This window comes from Wyeomyia smithii, chromosome 1, assembly GCF_029784165.1.
Source record: "Wyeomyia smithii strain HCP4-BCI-WySm-NY-G18 chromosome 1, ASM2978416v1, whole genome shotgun sequence".
In the NCBI taxonomy this organism is placed as follows: Eukaryota; Metazoa; Arthropoda; class Insecta; order Diptera; family Culicidae; genus Wyeomyia; species Wyeomyia smithii.
This window is the reverse complement of record NC_073694.1, coordinates 53,165,847-53,181,892: the sequence shown is the minus strand read 5'-3', so window position 1 is coordinate 53,181,892 and position 16,046 is coordinate 53,165,847. Positions and strand designations below refer to the sequence as shown.

General features: G+C 40.4%; 1 protein-coding gene across 1 annotated transcript; it reads right to left on the bottom strand.

Moving 5' to 3' along the window:
- Positions 1-7,435: 7,435 nt before the first annotated feature.
- Positions 7,436-11,676, bottom strand: LOC129718630 (uncharacterized). The gene is made up of 6 exons (XM_055669577.1): positions 11,195-11,676; positions 10,762-10,803; positions 10,132-10,406; positions 8,486-9,612; positions 8,252-8,422; positions 7,436-7,939 (listed from the first exon to the last, which is right to left on the bottom strand). The coding sequence occupies exons 1-6, from the start codon at positions 11,315-11,317 to the stop codon at positions 7,731-7,733; spliced, it is 1,947 nt and encodes a 648-aa protein (XP_055525552.1). The 5' UTR covers positions 11,318-11,676; the 3' UTR covers positions 7,436-7,730.
- Positions 11,677-16,046: the final 4,370 nt, after the last annotated feature.

Sequence of the window (16,046 nt, the reverse complement as noted above, 5' to 3'; positions counted from 1 at the left end):
ATATTCCGCATAACTGTAACTCATTTGAATAGGGGCTTTTGATATAGCTGATTTGTACTAATTGATGATTGATCTTCCAGTAGGCACTACGTATTTTTTTCCTAAATCTCTACGGTTTTTCTTTGATTTTTGAATTAAAAAATTAGTTTTTTTCGAATTTTCACTTACTGGCAAGTATTGCACAAAGTGACACTTCTGCTGCTGGAAAATATAACTCTGGTAGAGCACAAAATGACATTTTTGTTACTGGCTTATGGAAAATATAACCCAGACAGTGCACAAAGTGACATTCGCTTATTTTTGAGTACCTGCACTGAATTCATTATAAGGTATAATTGGATGCCTTTATTTCATTATCATCAATCATGATGTATAGATACATGGTGTAACAGTTTAGTCAAAAAGAAGGCGCGCGGTGAGGTTGCTTTTTTTGCACTGGAGGAATGGAGACGAGACGTCGCTAAGTGACAGCCAGCAAATTACCGAATAACAACAGTTCATTTGTTTTCGCTGGTTATGGTAGTTATGTTTCTTATTAAGAGCCCCGCTTCAAGAGTCCTATTCCGAATGTGCCACTGCGTGCGACTTTTTACACTGAAGATAAAATACGCGCGTAACTAAACAAGAACCTAGGACCACAGAGAACAGACATTCATGTTCATATAAAGAAATTTGAAAATCGTGTGTAAAAATTTGAATCAAAATACGTTAATACACTAACGACATCTGTCTTGTGGTGCCCCAGTTGCACTGCATGAATATTGCTGTATCGATATTTTATCGATATCAATGCTGGGTTTGTAAGTGACAAAAGCGCCACATAGCGGGAGCATTACCACTTAGTGGTAAATGACGGTTGCAAGTTTTTACACATCTTTTGAAAAGAAGATGAACGTCTGTTCTCTGTGCTAGGACTTCAAATCTGATAACGATAAATGAAATTGCATTCTACAGAATCTACCACCAGAACAGCCGTTCATATTATACCTTGAATCTGGTTGAACGAGAAGCAAAACAGCCGCCCAACCTTGGACTGAAATGTATCGAGAATTAGATAGAATATTTGGAACAGCACTGAAGGTGTTGGAGGAAAAATGAAGCTCCAGAAATCTGAATTAAATGCTGCAATTGCTGATTTGCAACTACGTGTTGCCATCTACATTATTTAGTAGGATTTCGTAAACACCGGCAGAGTGAAAATGTGCTTTTGAACCGTCATAAATATCTCAATCATTTTTTTCCGGTACGGTATCCGATAAACTGAAATGGGCCGGATGATCGCCCCCGTGATTTGTTCCGGTAAGCGCTAGCAGAACAGAGCTAGTTTTACTTCATCCACTGCAGCTGAGTTATTAATTATTGTTTATAAACAATTCGATGACATGTCAACTGATTTGTCAACATGGCTGACTATGCGTTTTGACGTACCGTTACACCATGTATCTATAAACCTTCCTATCTGCGCTAGTGTTAGTGGTCGATTTCACTAACACTAGTTTGATTTTGGTTGCAAATAATCAACACGCTGGTAGTAACAAAAAATTTCCTCCTGCCCCGAGCTTTTATTCAAGTTGTAAGCCGATTTTTAGTTTTATTTCATCTGGTTTTCCAATAAAACAAAGTTTGTTAGAACAGGTAACACTAATGAACTAGGATTCATAGGTGCAATATTTTTCGAAATTGAATATCAGCTGATTTTTTGGTTGAAAACAAATCGATTTTATTAGGATACAGACTAAGCCTGTATTGGTGAGATCTGGCGTAGAAAGCTCTATACATCATGATCATCAATATCAAAAACTCCATACATAGAATTTAGTATTCGCATTTTATTAGGCTGCTGCGTTGTTTTTACCAAATTTCATTGATTGTTGTCTGTCTATGTCTGTATATGAATGATTTCACATTCAGGCATAGACTAACAGACATAACACTTCGAACAAACTTTCAATAAAATCATCGTTTGGATTTTTCTAGTACTTTACGTTAGTAACACTAGCACCATCTGCTGCCGTGCTCGCGCTGCCTCATGTATTTTGACATCAACGCTAGCGTTATTGCATTTGTCAAATGAGGAACCACAAAATTTGTATGAGATTGCATCACAGCGCCTCAGGCGGCGTTTTCGCGCGACGACTGTTATTCGATTAGAAATATGAAATGATCGTTTTTTTGTGGCAATGGAGCTAGGTTCCAGTGTTACGTCTGTTAGTCTGTGATTCAGGCTTATGTGAATGTATGCTGTTTTTGCGTATTCGCTTGGTAATATTTTCATAAGCTTGTATTACACTCTTCGACCAATGGTCAAATATTTGACCTTTTGACATAATGGTCGAATTTATTCGGCATCATGGTTGTTGCACAGACTAACAGACATAACACGTCGAACAAATTTTCAATAAAATCATCGTTTGGATGATTCCAGTACTTTACTTTAATAACACTAGCACCATCTGCTGTCTTGTTCGCGCTGCGCCATGTATTTCGACATCAGCGCCAGCGTTACTGCATGTGTCAAATGGGGAACTACAAAATATGTTTGAGATTGCATGACAGCGCCCCAGACGACGTTCTCGCGCGTTGACTGTTATTCGATTGAAAATTTGAAATGAACGTTTTTTGTGGCGATGGAGCTAGGTTCCAGTGTTACGTCTGTTAGTCTGTGGTTGTTGTTTGCCCCATGTTAAAATTGGAGAGTGACAAACAATTATCTTTGACCAAACTTTTATCTGTCAAACAGTGACAAATATTTTACGCTTGGTCAAAGAGTGTAATTCGGATTATTCGCGTTGAAAAAGATTTTGGAGGCTGTTCGCACTTATGTTAACTCTAATATGTTAACATAAGTTAACATGTGCGTGATGACAAAAGCAAAAATATTTCCTTCCTTCTTTTTCGCGCGCAAAAACCAAACAAATATCAGCAACACCGTCAACGCGAGTACAGCCTTTAAGCCTGTATTACACTGTTTGACCAAGCGTCAAATATTTGGCACTTTTTGACAGATAAAAATTTTGGTCAAAGATAATTGTCCTTCTCCAATTTTGACATGGAGCAAACACGGGCAAACAACAACCATGATGCCAAATAAATTTGACCATTATGTCAGAAGGTCAAATATTTGACCATTAAACAAAAGCCTGTAGTACACTCTTTGTCTAATGGTCAAATATTTGACCTTCTGACATAATGGTCAAATTTTTTTGACATCATGGTTGTTGTTTGCCCGTGTTTGCCCCATGTTAAAATTGGAGAGAGACAAATAATTATCTTTGACCAAATTTTTATCTGTCAAAACGTGACAAATATTTGACGCTCGGTCAAAAAGTGTACTACAGGCTTTAGAGTGTACGTCATCAATGTCAACCAACAAACAAAGGCCCTTTAAAAGAGATACACACAAAAAAATATTACCAAGCGAACACGTAAAAACAACGTTAATCTACGTAAACCTGAATGTTTTCACTAATTTAGGTAAATACACTAAAGTTGCTTTTCACGCGGGGGATACGTGCCGCGTAAAAAAAACGCGTAAATTCCGGAATCCGCGTAAAAAAACCGCGTGAATTCCGGAATCCGCGTAAAAAAGCCGCGTAAAAAACCGTTTGAAAAACGCGTATAAAGCGACCTTAGTGTAATACGCATAAAAGTTGGTGAAAACAACGCAACAGCTTAATAAAATCCAAATGCCTAATTTTGGGTAAAAATTTGTATGGAATTTTTGATGTTGATATTGATGATTCAAGGTACCTTCAACTTGACCTAAATGATGACTTCCGTGCAGGTACTCAAAAGTAGATAAAATTTGACCTGAAAGTATTTACCGTCCCGCACAGAAGGGCTGATTTGCGTCAAAAATACGCATATTTGTGTGTTTTTATTTTTCTGTGTAGACCATTTTACGAGACGTTCGAAATTCAATTCATGAATGAAATTTCGACAGGTCACACTTAAAATGAAACACCGAATTCGGTAAAATTTTACCGGAATCTCAACAGCTGAACGTTCGGTGAACTCTTCGGTGTTTCCGAAAATTACCGAACAGTTTGTGTAACCACCAACTGAGTATTCGGTAATTTTCGCAGCTTTTTGGTAATGTTCCAAACCGAGCAGCCAGTAAAATTAACCGAAAGAAACTGTAAAAATGAACAAAAATACCGAACGCACCTGTAAAAAATACCGGTGGCAGAAGAAGCCGGTTATAAACGAGCCTGCCGGTACCGTCTAAAATCAAACTAAACTAACCAGATTACTTACGAAAAATGTTAGCGACTCGTACATCCTGTTTCAGTAATTAACCATAAACACTTTCCAAATTATAAATATCCTAAGTTCTACTCGCAACAACAATTAAAACAAATCAGCAGCACCAGTAGAAAATATTCGCGTCTTGCACGGTTGCACGTATGAGAAAAATAGCCATTACATTCACAATTTTGCATTTTTCCAGATTGTTCTGTAAAAAGTTATACAGATTCCGGAGAATGGAAAATTAAGCAAATATTTCGGTAAAAATTAACTAAATTATGGTAAAACTTACAGAACTTACAGAACAGTTGTTAATTTGATGCTTTTTTGCAGGAATACCTGGTATTATTACACTTTACCGATGGGTTATTGTAAAAAAATACCGAACTTTTTTTTTTTGATTAAGTGTGCAGCACTGATCCGTTGACATAACGCACTGCTAGAGTCAAAGACTGTTACGATGCTGCATTTTCATAGCTTCCTTTTTTGCTCTTCATAGACAGTATTGTTAAGGTGAAACGGGATTGTGGCCTTTTCCTATACAATTTTGAGGTTAGAGTTCTTTTACTTATGTATTTTGATCGTAAAAAATTCGGCTTCCACTAAATTAACAGCACTCAAATTGCTACTTTAGGCATGCAACAGTTGTGAAAACAATTGATCAAAGTTTCATGTACGTAGTCTTCATAAATCAAGAAAAAATTAGATTGCAAAATTCGAGTTGATCGCGACCACGTCCCGATTCACCTTAATTGCGGGAGATTTTTTTTCGCAAGAGGCATGAAAACCGCATTAGAAGTGCGCAGGTATCGTGTTGGTGTCTTTCACAAAAAGTGCGCAAATCAAATTTCCGTGCTGTAGAAAACATTAACACGATTGGTCGTATAGGCGCATTTCTACAAGGTTTTTCCGCTAGACAATTTGAAGGAATCAACTATAATTTCCGATTATATAGTTTCTCTCCAGTATCGAGAAAATATCGGGGCGATAAATATCTGCCGTCGACTATTACCATTTGCGAAGCAGTTCATGAGGCACTACCAGGCGGGATTCATGGGTGCCCGCGCCACCACGGCTCAGATATTCACGGTTCGGCAGGTTATGCAGAAATGCCTCGAAAACAACGTGCCCATACATCATTTATTTTTCGATTTCAAATCGGCGTACGACACAATCGATCGAGACCAGCTATGGCAGGATTCCCAGACACACTTACGCGGTTGGTCAAAGCGGCGGTGGATCGAGTGATGTGTGTAGTTCGAGTATCGGGGGCACTGTAGAGTCCTTTCGAAACCTGAAGAGGTCTATGGCAAGGTGATGGTCTCTCGTGCCTACACTGTTTAACATTGCCCTGGAAGGTGTCATTAAAAGAGCGGGGATTAACACGAGTGGCACGATATTTCAAAAGTCAGTTCAACTGTTTGGTTTCGCCGACGATATCGACATTGTAGCTCGGACCTTTGTGGAGATGGTGGATACGTACATCGGACTAAATGCCGAAGCCAAACGGATTGGGCTGGTCATCAACGCATCGAAGACGAAGCATATGAAAGGAAGGGGTTCACGAGAAGACAGTGCTAACCTCCCACCTCGAGTTCAAGTTGGTGGTGATGAACTCGAGGTGGTCGATGAGTTCGTGTATTATGCATTAAGTTGAAAATTGGAGTTGTCGACTAGCGACATTCGGTTTTTTCTCTCATACCGTACATTATACCTAACGTTGGATGTAATGCGCTGTATAGCAAATCAGATGCGCTATACAGCGCACTACTTCCGACGTTAAGTATAATGTACGGTATGAGAGTAAAATCGAATGTCGCTAGTCGATAACTCCAATTTTCATTTTAATGCATAATATCTGGTCTGATGACTGTCGACAACGATACCAGCAGAGAAATTCAACGGCGGATTATGGCAGGAAATCGAGCATACTTTGGTCTCCGGAGGACGCTCCGATCGAGTAGAATTCGTCGCCGCACCAAGTTAGCCGTCTACAAGACGCTGATCAGACCGGTAGTCCTCTACGGGCATGAGACATAGACTATGCTTTTAGAGGACCAATGCGCCCTTGCGGTCTTCGAGCGGAAAGTGTTCGTACCATTTTCGGTGGACTGCAGATGGAGAACGGAGTGTGGAGAAGGCGAATGAACCACGAACTGCAGGAGCTGCTTGGGGAACCATCTATCGTCCACACCGCTAAGATTGGCAGGTTGCGGTGGGTTGGGCATGTTGTAAGGATGTCGGACGATAGCCTGGTATAGATGGTTCTTGAAACCAATCCGTCAGGGACAAGGCCTGGTGCATAGCGGGCAAGGTGGATCGGTTAGGTGGAAGACGACCTGCGGGTCCTACGCAGACTGCAGAGTTGGCGAACTGCAGCCATGGACCGAGTGGAATGGAGACGACTCTTACACACAGCAAAGGCCACACCACGGCTTGGGACTGTTTGATAAGGTAGAGTATCAGGGCGAAAGTATCGATCCAGCTTGATATCGACGCTGCTTACATCGATAAAAAGGCGATATTCAGGCCTCAAGGCATCGGCACCGAAAATATCGATACGGTATCGGCCAATGCTAGTTCTAGAATGTCTCTGGAGTACCGCAAAGTATCAATCTTGGACAATTATTTTTTCGTGTTATTCGTCAATCATGTTTCTTTACCACTTCCGGATGGTTAGGTATATTTACTGCGAACAGCGATGAGCGACTGATCTTACGTATGGTGGGCCTAAAACTTAGTTGTACTTTTCTATCGTACTCAGGAGCTTATCTTGTTTAACCAAACTGTTTCTCGTCAGCCTCTACCTATAGCGACGCAGGTTCGAGACGTGGTAGATATTTAGATCAGTTGAGCATAGCTCTGTTTCATGTTCAAGATAACATATTTTTGGTGTGATCCATTTTAGAATCCTGCATCGTTGTCTAAAGCAGCAAATCACCCAGTTAATGTTAGAAGGACGAAGCCGAAGAGGAGGTAGAGAAGGTCAAAAGCTTCGTGCCAGTAGAGTCTTCAACAAAGATCTTGGTCATCAGTGTCATCAGAAGTTTCTCGAGCACTCGGAAGCGAAAGTAGTCGTACAAACAGAAAATTAAACACAACAAAAAAATAAATTGTTTGTACGTCTACTTTCGACAACAAACTAGAGACGTGGTCATCAAACAGCAAACGCCAAATTTAACGAGCGACACATGTTCGTAGTATATATTTGCATAAATTGTCCTGACACAATTACCGACATTTCAAATTTCGCATGGAGTAATAATTTCAGCGAAAGAACCACTTCCGCATGCCAGAGCCGGCGGGTTGTTCAATGAACAGTTAATGATAATGAATAAATATAGAACTAATACAACTAACAATGTATAATAATGCAGAAAAAAATAAATGTGCAATAAAAAAAGTATGTGGAAGATCGGTGCCGTAGCGTTGTACTTGAGTTGCGCTAAATCGCACCACATCATGTGGTGTGCTTTTCTATTCTATTGTTCATGATGCCTTAAGGAACTTAAGCAGTTCAGCAAGCTGGAAATCTGATCCAGCGTTTGCTTTTCCTGGTCCACCAACCGCTGTCGCGCCGTTTGTTTCAACTGGTACAATTCTTCCATGGTTTGTTTCCTCTGCTGGAGCTGATCGTTGCGTGCCCTCTGCAGAGCGTTGCGTCGTAGCAGACGTTTGCGAAGTACTTGGTCTATGATGTGCAAGGGATAAATTATAAGTAGGATGGGGTTTATGTACAAGGGGGAGAGGAAAAGGAAAACAAACGAAAGCCAAACGAAAAACAAAAAAATGGAGGAAATGATAATATAGTAACAGATGTGAGTCACCTAACTATCGGTGACGCACTATGCAGTTGTATCGAAATCAAAGTGTCTAGGATAGTATGAAACTGTACAATAAACCTAACCGGGAACGTTCACTACTGTCGATTCGCTACGCGAATAACAAACTATTACGGGCGTTCCGTGAATGAAAAAAAAAAACTAGTTATGTTGAAATTTACCCCGCTGTTGGTTCTGCTGAGCAACGGTCGCTTGTTGTTTCTTCTGGAGGCATACCGGACATATGTTGTCCCTCTGGCGCAGTAGCTGCGGGTTGAAAATGCTGTTACTGTGGCAGCGCAGATGATAAATGTTACAACAGTACACACAGGCACTGAGAGTGTCAGAAGAACCTGCCAAAGAATTTTTGTTTAAGAATAAGCTACAGTTTCCGTTCTGGTAATAATATTACTAACCTGATTTACTACAAACAATGCAGATTTTATTCTCGAGCTCGGTTAATACAAGCTTGTCGCCGACTCGAGCTGTCGATGCTGGTGCCGCTGTTGTTGAGGAAGCCGACGATGACCCTGACGATCCGGAACCGGAACGGATGGTACCAGCACCGGTGCTGGACGCTATATTTTCGAAATGCTCTCGTTTTTTCACCCCACGAGTTGCCGGAGGGGAATACAGGATGGGGCGTTTGTTTCTCCGACGGGTAATGTGGTGCATCTGCTGCTCGTAATAGTCGATCTTACCGTAATGAAAATCCTTCCGTTCCGTGCTGTTGCAGCTGCGTCGTTTACGCTCGGTTTTTCTTGTGGCAAGTGCTTTGCTTTCCTCCAGTGTCAAGAGTCCGAAAAACTTTAGGAATACCGGCTGTTCCAGCTCGTAGATGTCATTTGGCTGGGGTTCGATATATTCTTCGATCGGATTGGGAGCACGATCAACGGAATCATCGGAAGCCTTAGCGGAAATTGGAGTGGAAGAGCGAGAGTTTGGCGATGAATCCGATGAGCCACCGACGGAGAGACGCTTGCTCGGCAGTGGATCACTCTTGGTCTTAGTGATGGCTTTTGTCTGGCGTGTGAATACCATGGCAGTAGGTTTCGAGGCTTCGGCCGGTTGGCTCATGCTCAGGCTGCTGTTTTTTGCCTTGTTCAACGCCTGCCGCAAATTAAGGCGACTTTTTTCGATGGCTACCGTTGCCGGCAGTTCCTGAGGTTCGTAGTCGGTTTCAGACTTGATTTGTAGCTCTTTTGGGGGTGCTTTAGTGGCGATCGGACGTGGCAGCGCTTCCGAAAGTGGGGGCGGTAACGCGCGGATTAGTTTCTTCGGTACGACGATCAATTCCGGGGTTATCTGATTGAGGGCGGCCTCATTGACGAGACTTTTGGCGTTGGAGAACGTAATATTGCTGAAGGGTGGCTGGGTGGCACTGGAAGAGCTTCGCGAAGCGACGCGTTCCTCTTTCGGTTTCAGCAAAGAGATCTGCTTCTGATTGTTCTGGTAGATCGTGGTTGGCGAGATCGAGGAACTGGTGCTGCTACGAGACTCATCCTTTTCCTTCTTTGGCCGTGGATCGTCGAAGGAGGCGAGCCTGTTAGAATAAGATAAGAATGAGCCATGAGTAAAAAACAAATGATCTTGCTGATGGCAGTAAAGTTCACTCTACAAAACTTTTTGTAAATGGTGCGTTTTAAGATTTTTATCAAATGTGATTTCATTGTGTGGCAATTGCGTTTCATCTTGATTATTATTTGTTTTTAATTCATATCATGCGCTAGAAAAGGCTAATTTCTTGTTCGCTTTTCGGCCCAAAAGCTAAGATCAAAATAATGGAAGGCTAAGTTAACTGCAGATTTTATCGAAATAGGTACAAGAAGTAAACATTCACGGTCGTCTCAAAATGGCACAATGAAGACATAACAAAGAAAATGTAAAAGTTATACATAAGCTATGATTGCTGTTTAAATTTAAATCTGAAAACTAAAAATAATTTTCCAAATGTTTACAATAACTAATAACATTATTTCCTACCAGACTTAAGATGACTTTAAAACATTTATCACCGGTTTAAAAAAAAAAACGAAACAGTAAAAACATTAATTCTACTTACTCATACTTATGCACCAGCTGGGCTTCGTTCAGCCGTTCGGTGACATTCCGGGGCGTGTACTTGGTGTTGAAGGACATCTCATAGTGCACGGACAGTGCCCGGGTTACGTACCCGTACGCAATTTCCCAGTCGTCCTCCAGCAGCTCCGAAGTGGCCAGCTGCTTTAGATAACTTCGAATTGACAGGTCCAGTTCCTTAACCAGCGGTCGCTGCTCGTTGCCAATTTCAACTATTTCCGCTTCCAGTTCACGCAGGTAACCTTTCAGCTTATTAGTCTGTGCGGATTAGTAAGACGGAGGTCAGTAACAGTAACAGTACAAAGAATGCTTCTTGAATTGTGGCTGTGCGGGTTTGCAGAATCCATCGTCGAGTGTGAGTGACGTTTCTCGTTTAGCAACTACGTAAGTTGCAAAACAAAATAGCTTAGCCCTAATTTCAATCTTCTGCTGGAACTCAACTCGTGTTTTTTATGATCAACAACAGTGTTTTTTATGATCAACAGGCTAACGTACAGTTTAAAAACAGCCTAATTATGGTATCACTTTCGATGGAGATAGATTCTGCAAATCAATTCAGTGTACTGAATATAATTTTTACCGGAGCAAGCAACAAAAATGTGCACCCTCTCACCTGACTCTGATTCAATCCATTGGATAATTTTGCGGCCAACAGCTGAAAGAAACAAAATCAAACACGTACCGTTTCAGCAATTTTTATTTATGAATGATTTACATACAGCAGTGCGTGATTTTGCCATACGTTGCAAACAAACAGACAAAGCCGTATTGATTCCTCAGTACTAGCAATAAGATATTAGATTAGAAATGTGATAATCTTATCTCGGAAGGATCTAGCTAATCAACATGGCAGTAAAGTTTGCACCACAAGAACTGTGAGCAGCATGCCCAACCGGAAATAGTTACTAACAAATCGACTTTTCGGTCATGCTGCAGCAGCCGATAATGTGACCGTGAACTCGAGTTCATCGTAATAAAAAAAAGTTAATTCCAATTATTGTTCCTTATACGCATGTTTGGCTATAAAGCCATTCTCTTTAAATTACCTGGTGCACTTTAACGAAATGACGCAGGGATCGCTGACAGTACACAAGATCGTCCTTCAGTTCGGTCGGTATTTGGAACCGAAGCATTTTCTCCTTCAGCCCTGCGACGTTCACCATTAGCATTGACTGCTCGCCGTAATTAGTTTAAACAAAATGAACACACTTCTTGCTTTGCTTATCACCCGAAAACCTAAATGTTGCACTTTAAAACAAATAACAGTTCCGTCACGGTGCTGCCAGCCAACTAACAACTAGACAAATTTAGTATCAAATTCTGCTACCCACTTCACACTGTACTGACTGACAGACTTGACTGACTATCAGCACGACTCGAGCGAGTAGTCGTCGAATAAGGAGAGTATAATAGGTAAGTTTTCATGAGGTTTTAAGCTGTGCTGCGGTGGCTGTGAGAAACCGAATATTGAGCTCCTAAACTACCCGACCGAGCCAGCTTTGGCAACTTTGATCGACTAGACACATAATGGTGTAGGTATGGGTGTAAGAACTAACCGGGAGCGGAGCGGAGTGGAGTGGAGTGGAGCGGAGCGAGACCGGGACGACGAGATGCGATTCTCTCAAGTGATTTGGTACGCCCTCTCCGCTCAGCGCATGAGTTTGACAAACCAAACGCGCGCCCGATAGCCATATGTGTTTTATAACAACGGTACGCGAACGGAATTTAAAAATATTGTTAACCGTAATTCGCGTTGACGGTGTTGCTGATATTTGTTTGGTTTATGCATGCGAAAAAGAAGGAAGGAAATATTTTTGCTTTTGTCATCACGCACATTTTGACAATTGCATATGAGAGTTAACGTAGGTGCGAACAGCCTTCAAAATCTCTTTCAACGCGAATAACCCGAATTGAAAGTTTTGAATATTTGTTTTTAGCTTATTATCTCAAAATTCAAGATAGACTCTTTGAATAAGTACTGTTTTGTGAATATGCTTGACCTGAACTCACGGAAGGGGTTAACGAACGAAAAATGCATTCACCTCGCGTGTATGCTCCATTTTGATAAAACCATGGTTCGCGAATGTACGGAAGGTTGCCCGCACAGTGTCAAGCGCTTGCACTGGAGAGCCACGTGAAAGGGAAATACACTGAGGGAAAAAATCGTTGTTTTTGATAATGTATCAATTCTCGCTGAACATGTGAAAAGGGCCCAAGTGCCATATGTAAACAAGCCACAATTTCACGTTTTTCAATGAATACAAGCTTAATCTACTCGTACAAATAAGATTGTTTGATTGAGAGTAAATTCTTTTTTCAATAAATCTTATTGGTAAGAGCAGATTTCGCTTGTATTGATCATAAAACGAGAAAATTTGGCTTGTTTACATATGGCACATGGGCCCTTTTCACATGTTTGGCGAGAATTGGCGTTCTGTGCTTTTATACATTTCACCCTAAGAATAGTTCGTTTCGGATTTTAATAAACACCATTTCTCGCGTAATTTTTCAAAGCGACTTATCTAACATTGAAAGACTCTCTTTGTTTACTTTTTTTTTAGCCAATAATAATGTTTTTTTTTTTCATATTTCATAACATTCAATGCATAGTAAGCAAGACAGTATTACTATCTCTCGATTAAGGGGAAGAAAGCTTAGAAAATATATATAATGACGACGTAATTAACGAAACACAGTGAGAGATGAGAGAATCTGTCATTGTTACTTAGGTCCCTTTGAAAAATTACGCGAGATTTGATCAAAATAAAATCTACTTTTTTATGCCAATTTATTTTGTCACTAGAAAAAATAAGATTTTAGGAAATCAGAAGAAAGAATTATAAGTTTCCGTTAGACTCTACTCTACTCTACTCTACAAATGCGTATTTCGACTGTGACATACAGTCATCATCAGTGCTTATGTGGACTGGTTTAAATTTTTAAATACGATTTTGTTTATTTTATTGAATAGATGTATATTTGCTGTACACATTCATACTTGAATTACCTTTCAAAGCGATCTTTCAATGGTTTGTTTTCATTATTTCCTCGAAACTTATGTCAGTAAGAACTCATGCTTTTTGGGATCGTGACTTCCTGTGTTTTGTCATCGCTCGCGAAAACAATTACAAATCAAGAAGAACTAAGCGTGATCTCAGACTCCAAAAACAACGAATCAAGGGGTAATATCCACCAAAATATTTGGTTCTTGTTATTGTTAATTGGCTGAAATCATACTAAAACTATCCTAGAATTTAGTTATTTTGTTAACTATTAGAAGTTACCTATGATCGATATCGTGTTTCAAATTTGAAGTATAGAGGTCGCTGCATAAAGTCTCGACTGTTATAGCGTTTCTCCAGCACGTGTTTACGTACAATTTCCTTTTGTTTAGTCGATCAGCCGTTCTCGTTGTGTACGTTCTTTGTTTGAGTTTTTCCATACTTTTCACTATGAGTTATATTCGAGAAGTACTTTAATATGAGTGACAAGTTCGAGTTTTGCGTGGGATCGGACGCCAACCGCGTCGAGGTCGCTGAGCATCGCATGTCTCATATCGCGAAAGAGGCTAGGCGCAACCTTACATCAGATAAAAAAAGGAAGAAAAGGAAAATAAAGCCCAAGACGGCGCAGGGATAGCTGACTGAAGGTAAGAAATATATTAGGGGCTTTATTATTGCGATTCTTAAGGTTTATAGCATTTTGAAACTTTAAACGCGTTTTTCTCAAAACCATGTTTTTAAAATCGGCGAGCAGTAAAACTGAAAAAGTTTACATCCGATTGACTTGAAATATTAACTGTAGCTTCTTCATTAGATTGTCTAGTAAAGTACACACGATTTTGGCGATTGATTAACAACAAAAGTTATAAAAAATTAAAGTCGACTTTTTTTGTCGAAAAAGGTTTTTTTTGCAAACCGTTGCCATTGCGAAGCAAAAATCTAAAAATATAATCATGTGAACTTCACTGGGGACACTTATGTAGATAGTGAAAAAAAAAAACGTTTTGATTATAGATGGAATTGGGCACGACTTCTACTGCTCGCCGCAGAGAAAAAAGCGGTTTACGGCAATCGCTGCACAGCCGCCATTTTGTAAAAAATAGCAATAACTTTTTTTCTATTCTCCATGAGTTGCTTAATCCAATGATATATTATTTATATACCTTACATCTCAAATGTCCTTTCAAAAAATAATGAAAAAGCCTTTTTTAGCATTTGGTCGATATTACCCCTTAGAGCATCGCTTAATTTTTCTTCTACGCCTTCTTCTCTGAAAATGCTATCCATATGATTGCCTTTAAACAAACTTTCAAACGCTTTAGTCTGTTCGTGCCTGTGTTAGTCAACCCACCTAAAGATAGATGATTCACATAACTACTATGGTACGCATAAGTAGGTAAGTGAATAAAGTTGGTGAAGTTATCACCAAAATAAGGATATTTGACTCGGAACTTTCTAGTGATAGCAACAACTACATACTCGAATCAGTCCTCTTCAGTGGTTAGCTTTCGTTTTTTCGTTTCGGTTTCAATCATAACTTTTATGTTGCTATAGGGCGTAAACAATACAGGGTGGCATTGTGCAGCTCAATTCGAACAATTTTCGAGCACGTCGCATACTGCCAGTTTTGCTTTAAGCTCAAAAGGAGCTGTCATTGTCATTTGTTCTTCGGCTCATCTAACCCGAAAAGTCGAAAAAATACGATAAACGAAACATAACGCCTATCAGCGATCATTTAAAATTAATAAATGTGATCATTCAAAATTAATAAAATTAACATTTATTACTGCCTAAAATAACGTGACTCGACGACTGATTAAAAAGGAAGCCAAAAATTAACAATAACCGTTCTGGAGTACTTCGTGATAAGGTCGTATGTCTGAACGTAAACAAAATGAGTGAGAGATGATTTGTGCTTGTGAAGTACAAGGGATATAACTTTCATTCGTTTTGTTTACGTTTAGACATACGACTTTATCACAAAGTACTCCAGCATTGTTCTTCTCTTGTCATATATGTGCCTACTAGCATCGTCATAGTGACAGAAACTGTCTTTCGAGAGCTCAGCGTCGTGGAGAGCGCACTCTCAAACGGGGGGCACTCCAACAACTACAGTCGTCACTTCCACTCATAAAGGTCGTACGGATCAAATCATGTCGACGGCCGGGTATCCCTAGAAGATTGCCCAGGAATTGGTACCACTGGATCTGCCTCAACTGCTTATTCAAATTCGGTTGAAGCGGACGAGGTAGACGTTGATGTTGTTGGAGACTGAACAGATAACAACGGGGTTGATACATGACTGCACAGCTGATCAAGCCGCGGAGTGGTTGATGATTGTTTTGGTGTAGAGCCTTGCAATGTTCCAGATGACGATGGCAGTGTTTCGAATGGTGTTGGCGTTGCCGGAGTTGGAAGCGAACCTTGCGGGGTTGGACTAGGTTTAGACAAACTCCAGGCTTCAAGCCATATAGCAAAACTACCGTTCGTCCATGAGCTCGTGGTTGATTTTGACAACAGCTCAAAATCAAGACGAGAGCCGTGTGGTCCAAAGCTGATACGCAAAATACTCATCAAGGGGGATCAAGGTTGCAAAAAGTAAGATTTCTCTTTTAAATCAGCGCTGAAGAACTGAGTTCCATTAGCTGACACTAAGATTTCGGGTATTCCCAAGAGAGCAAGTATTCCCCGTAGTATGTTGGTGGTAGCGTGAGAAGTGATACGTCGAGTTTGTATCATCTCAGGCCATATTGAGAAACTGGCGACGGCGATAAGATGATATTCACTATTGACAAGACCAGTGAAATCAACAACAATACTGACAAGTCTTGCCGAAGGCACTTACTTCTTCGTCTAGTGAGGACCCATAGCTTCTGAAGAGTGCCTTCATCCTTTG

Bases quoted from the DNA above. Each gene is read 5' to 3' on its own strand.
- LOC129718630 (XM_055669577.1), bottom strand. From the start codon at position 11,317: ATGCTAATGGTGAACGTCGCAGGGCTGAAGGAGAAAATGCTTCGGTTC. The intron at 10,407-10,761 runs GTGAGAGGGTGC...TAATCCGCACAG, and splicing joins ATGGATTGAATCAGAGTCAG to ACTAATAAGCTGAAAGGTTA. The intron at 9,613-10,131 runs GTAAGTAGAATT...TTATTCTAACAG, and splicing joins CAGCTGGTGCATAAGTATGA to GCTCGCCTCCTTCGACGATC.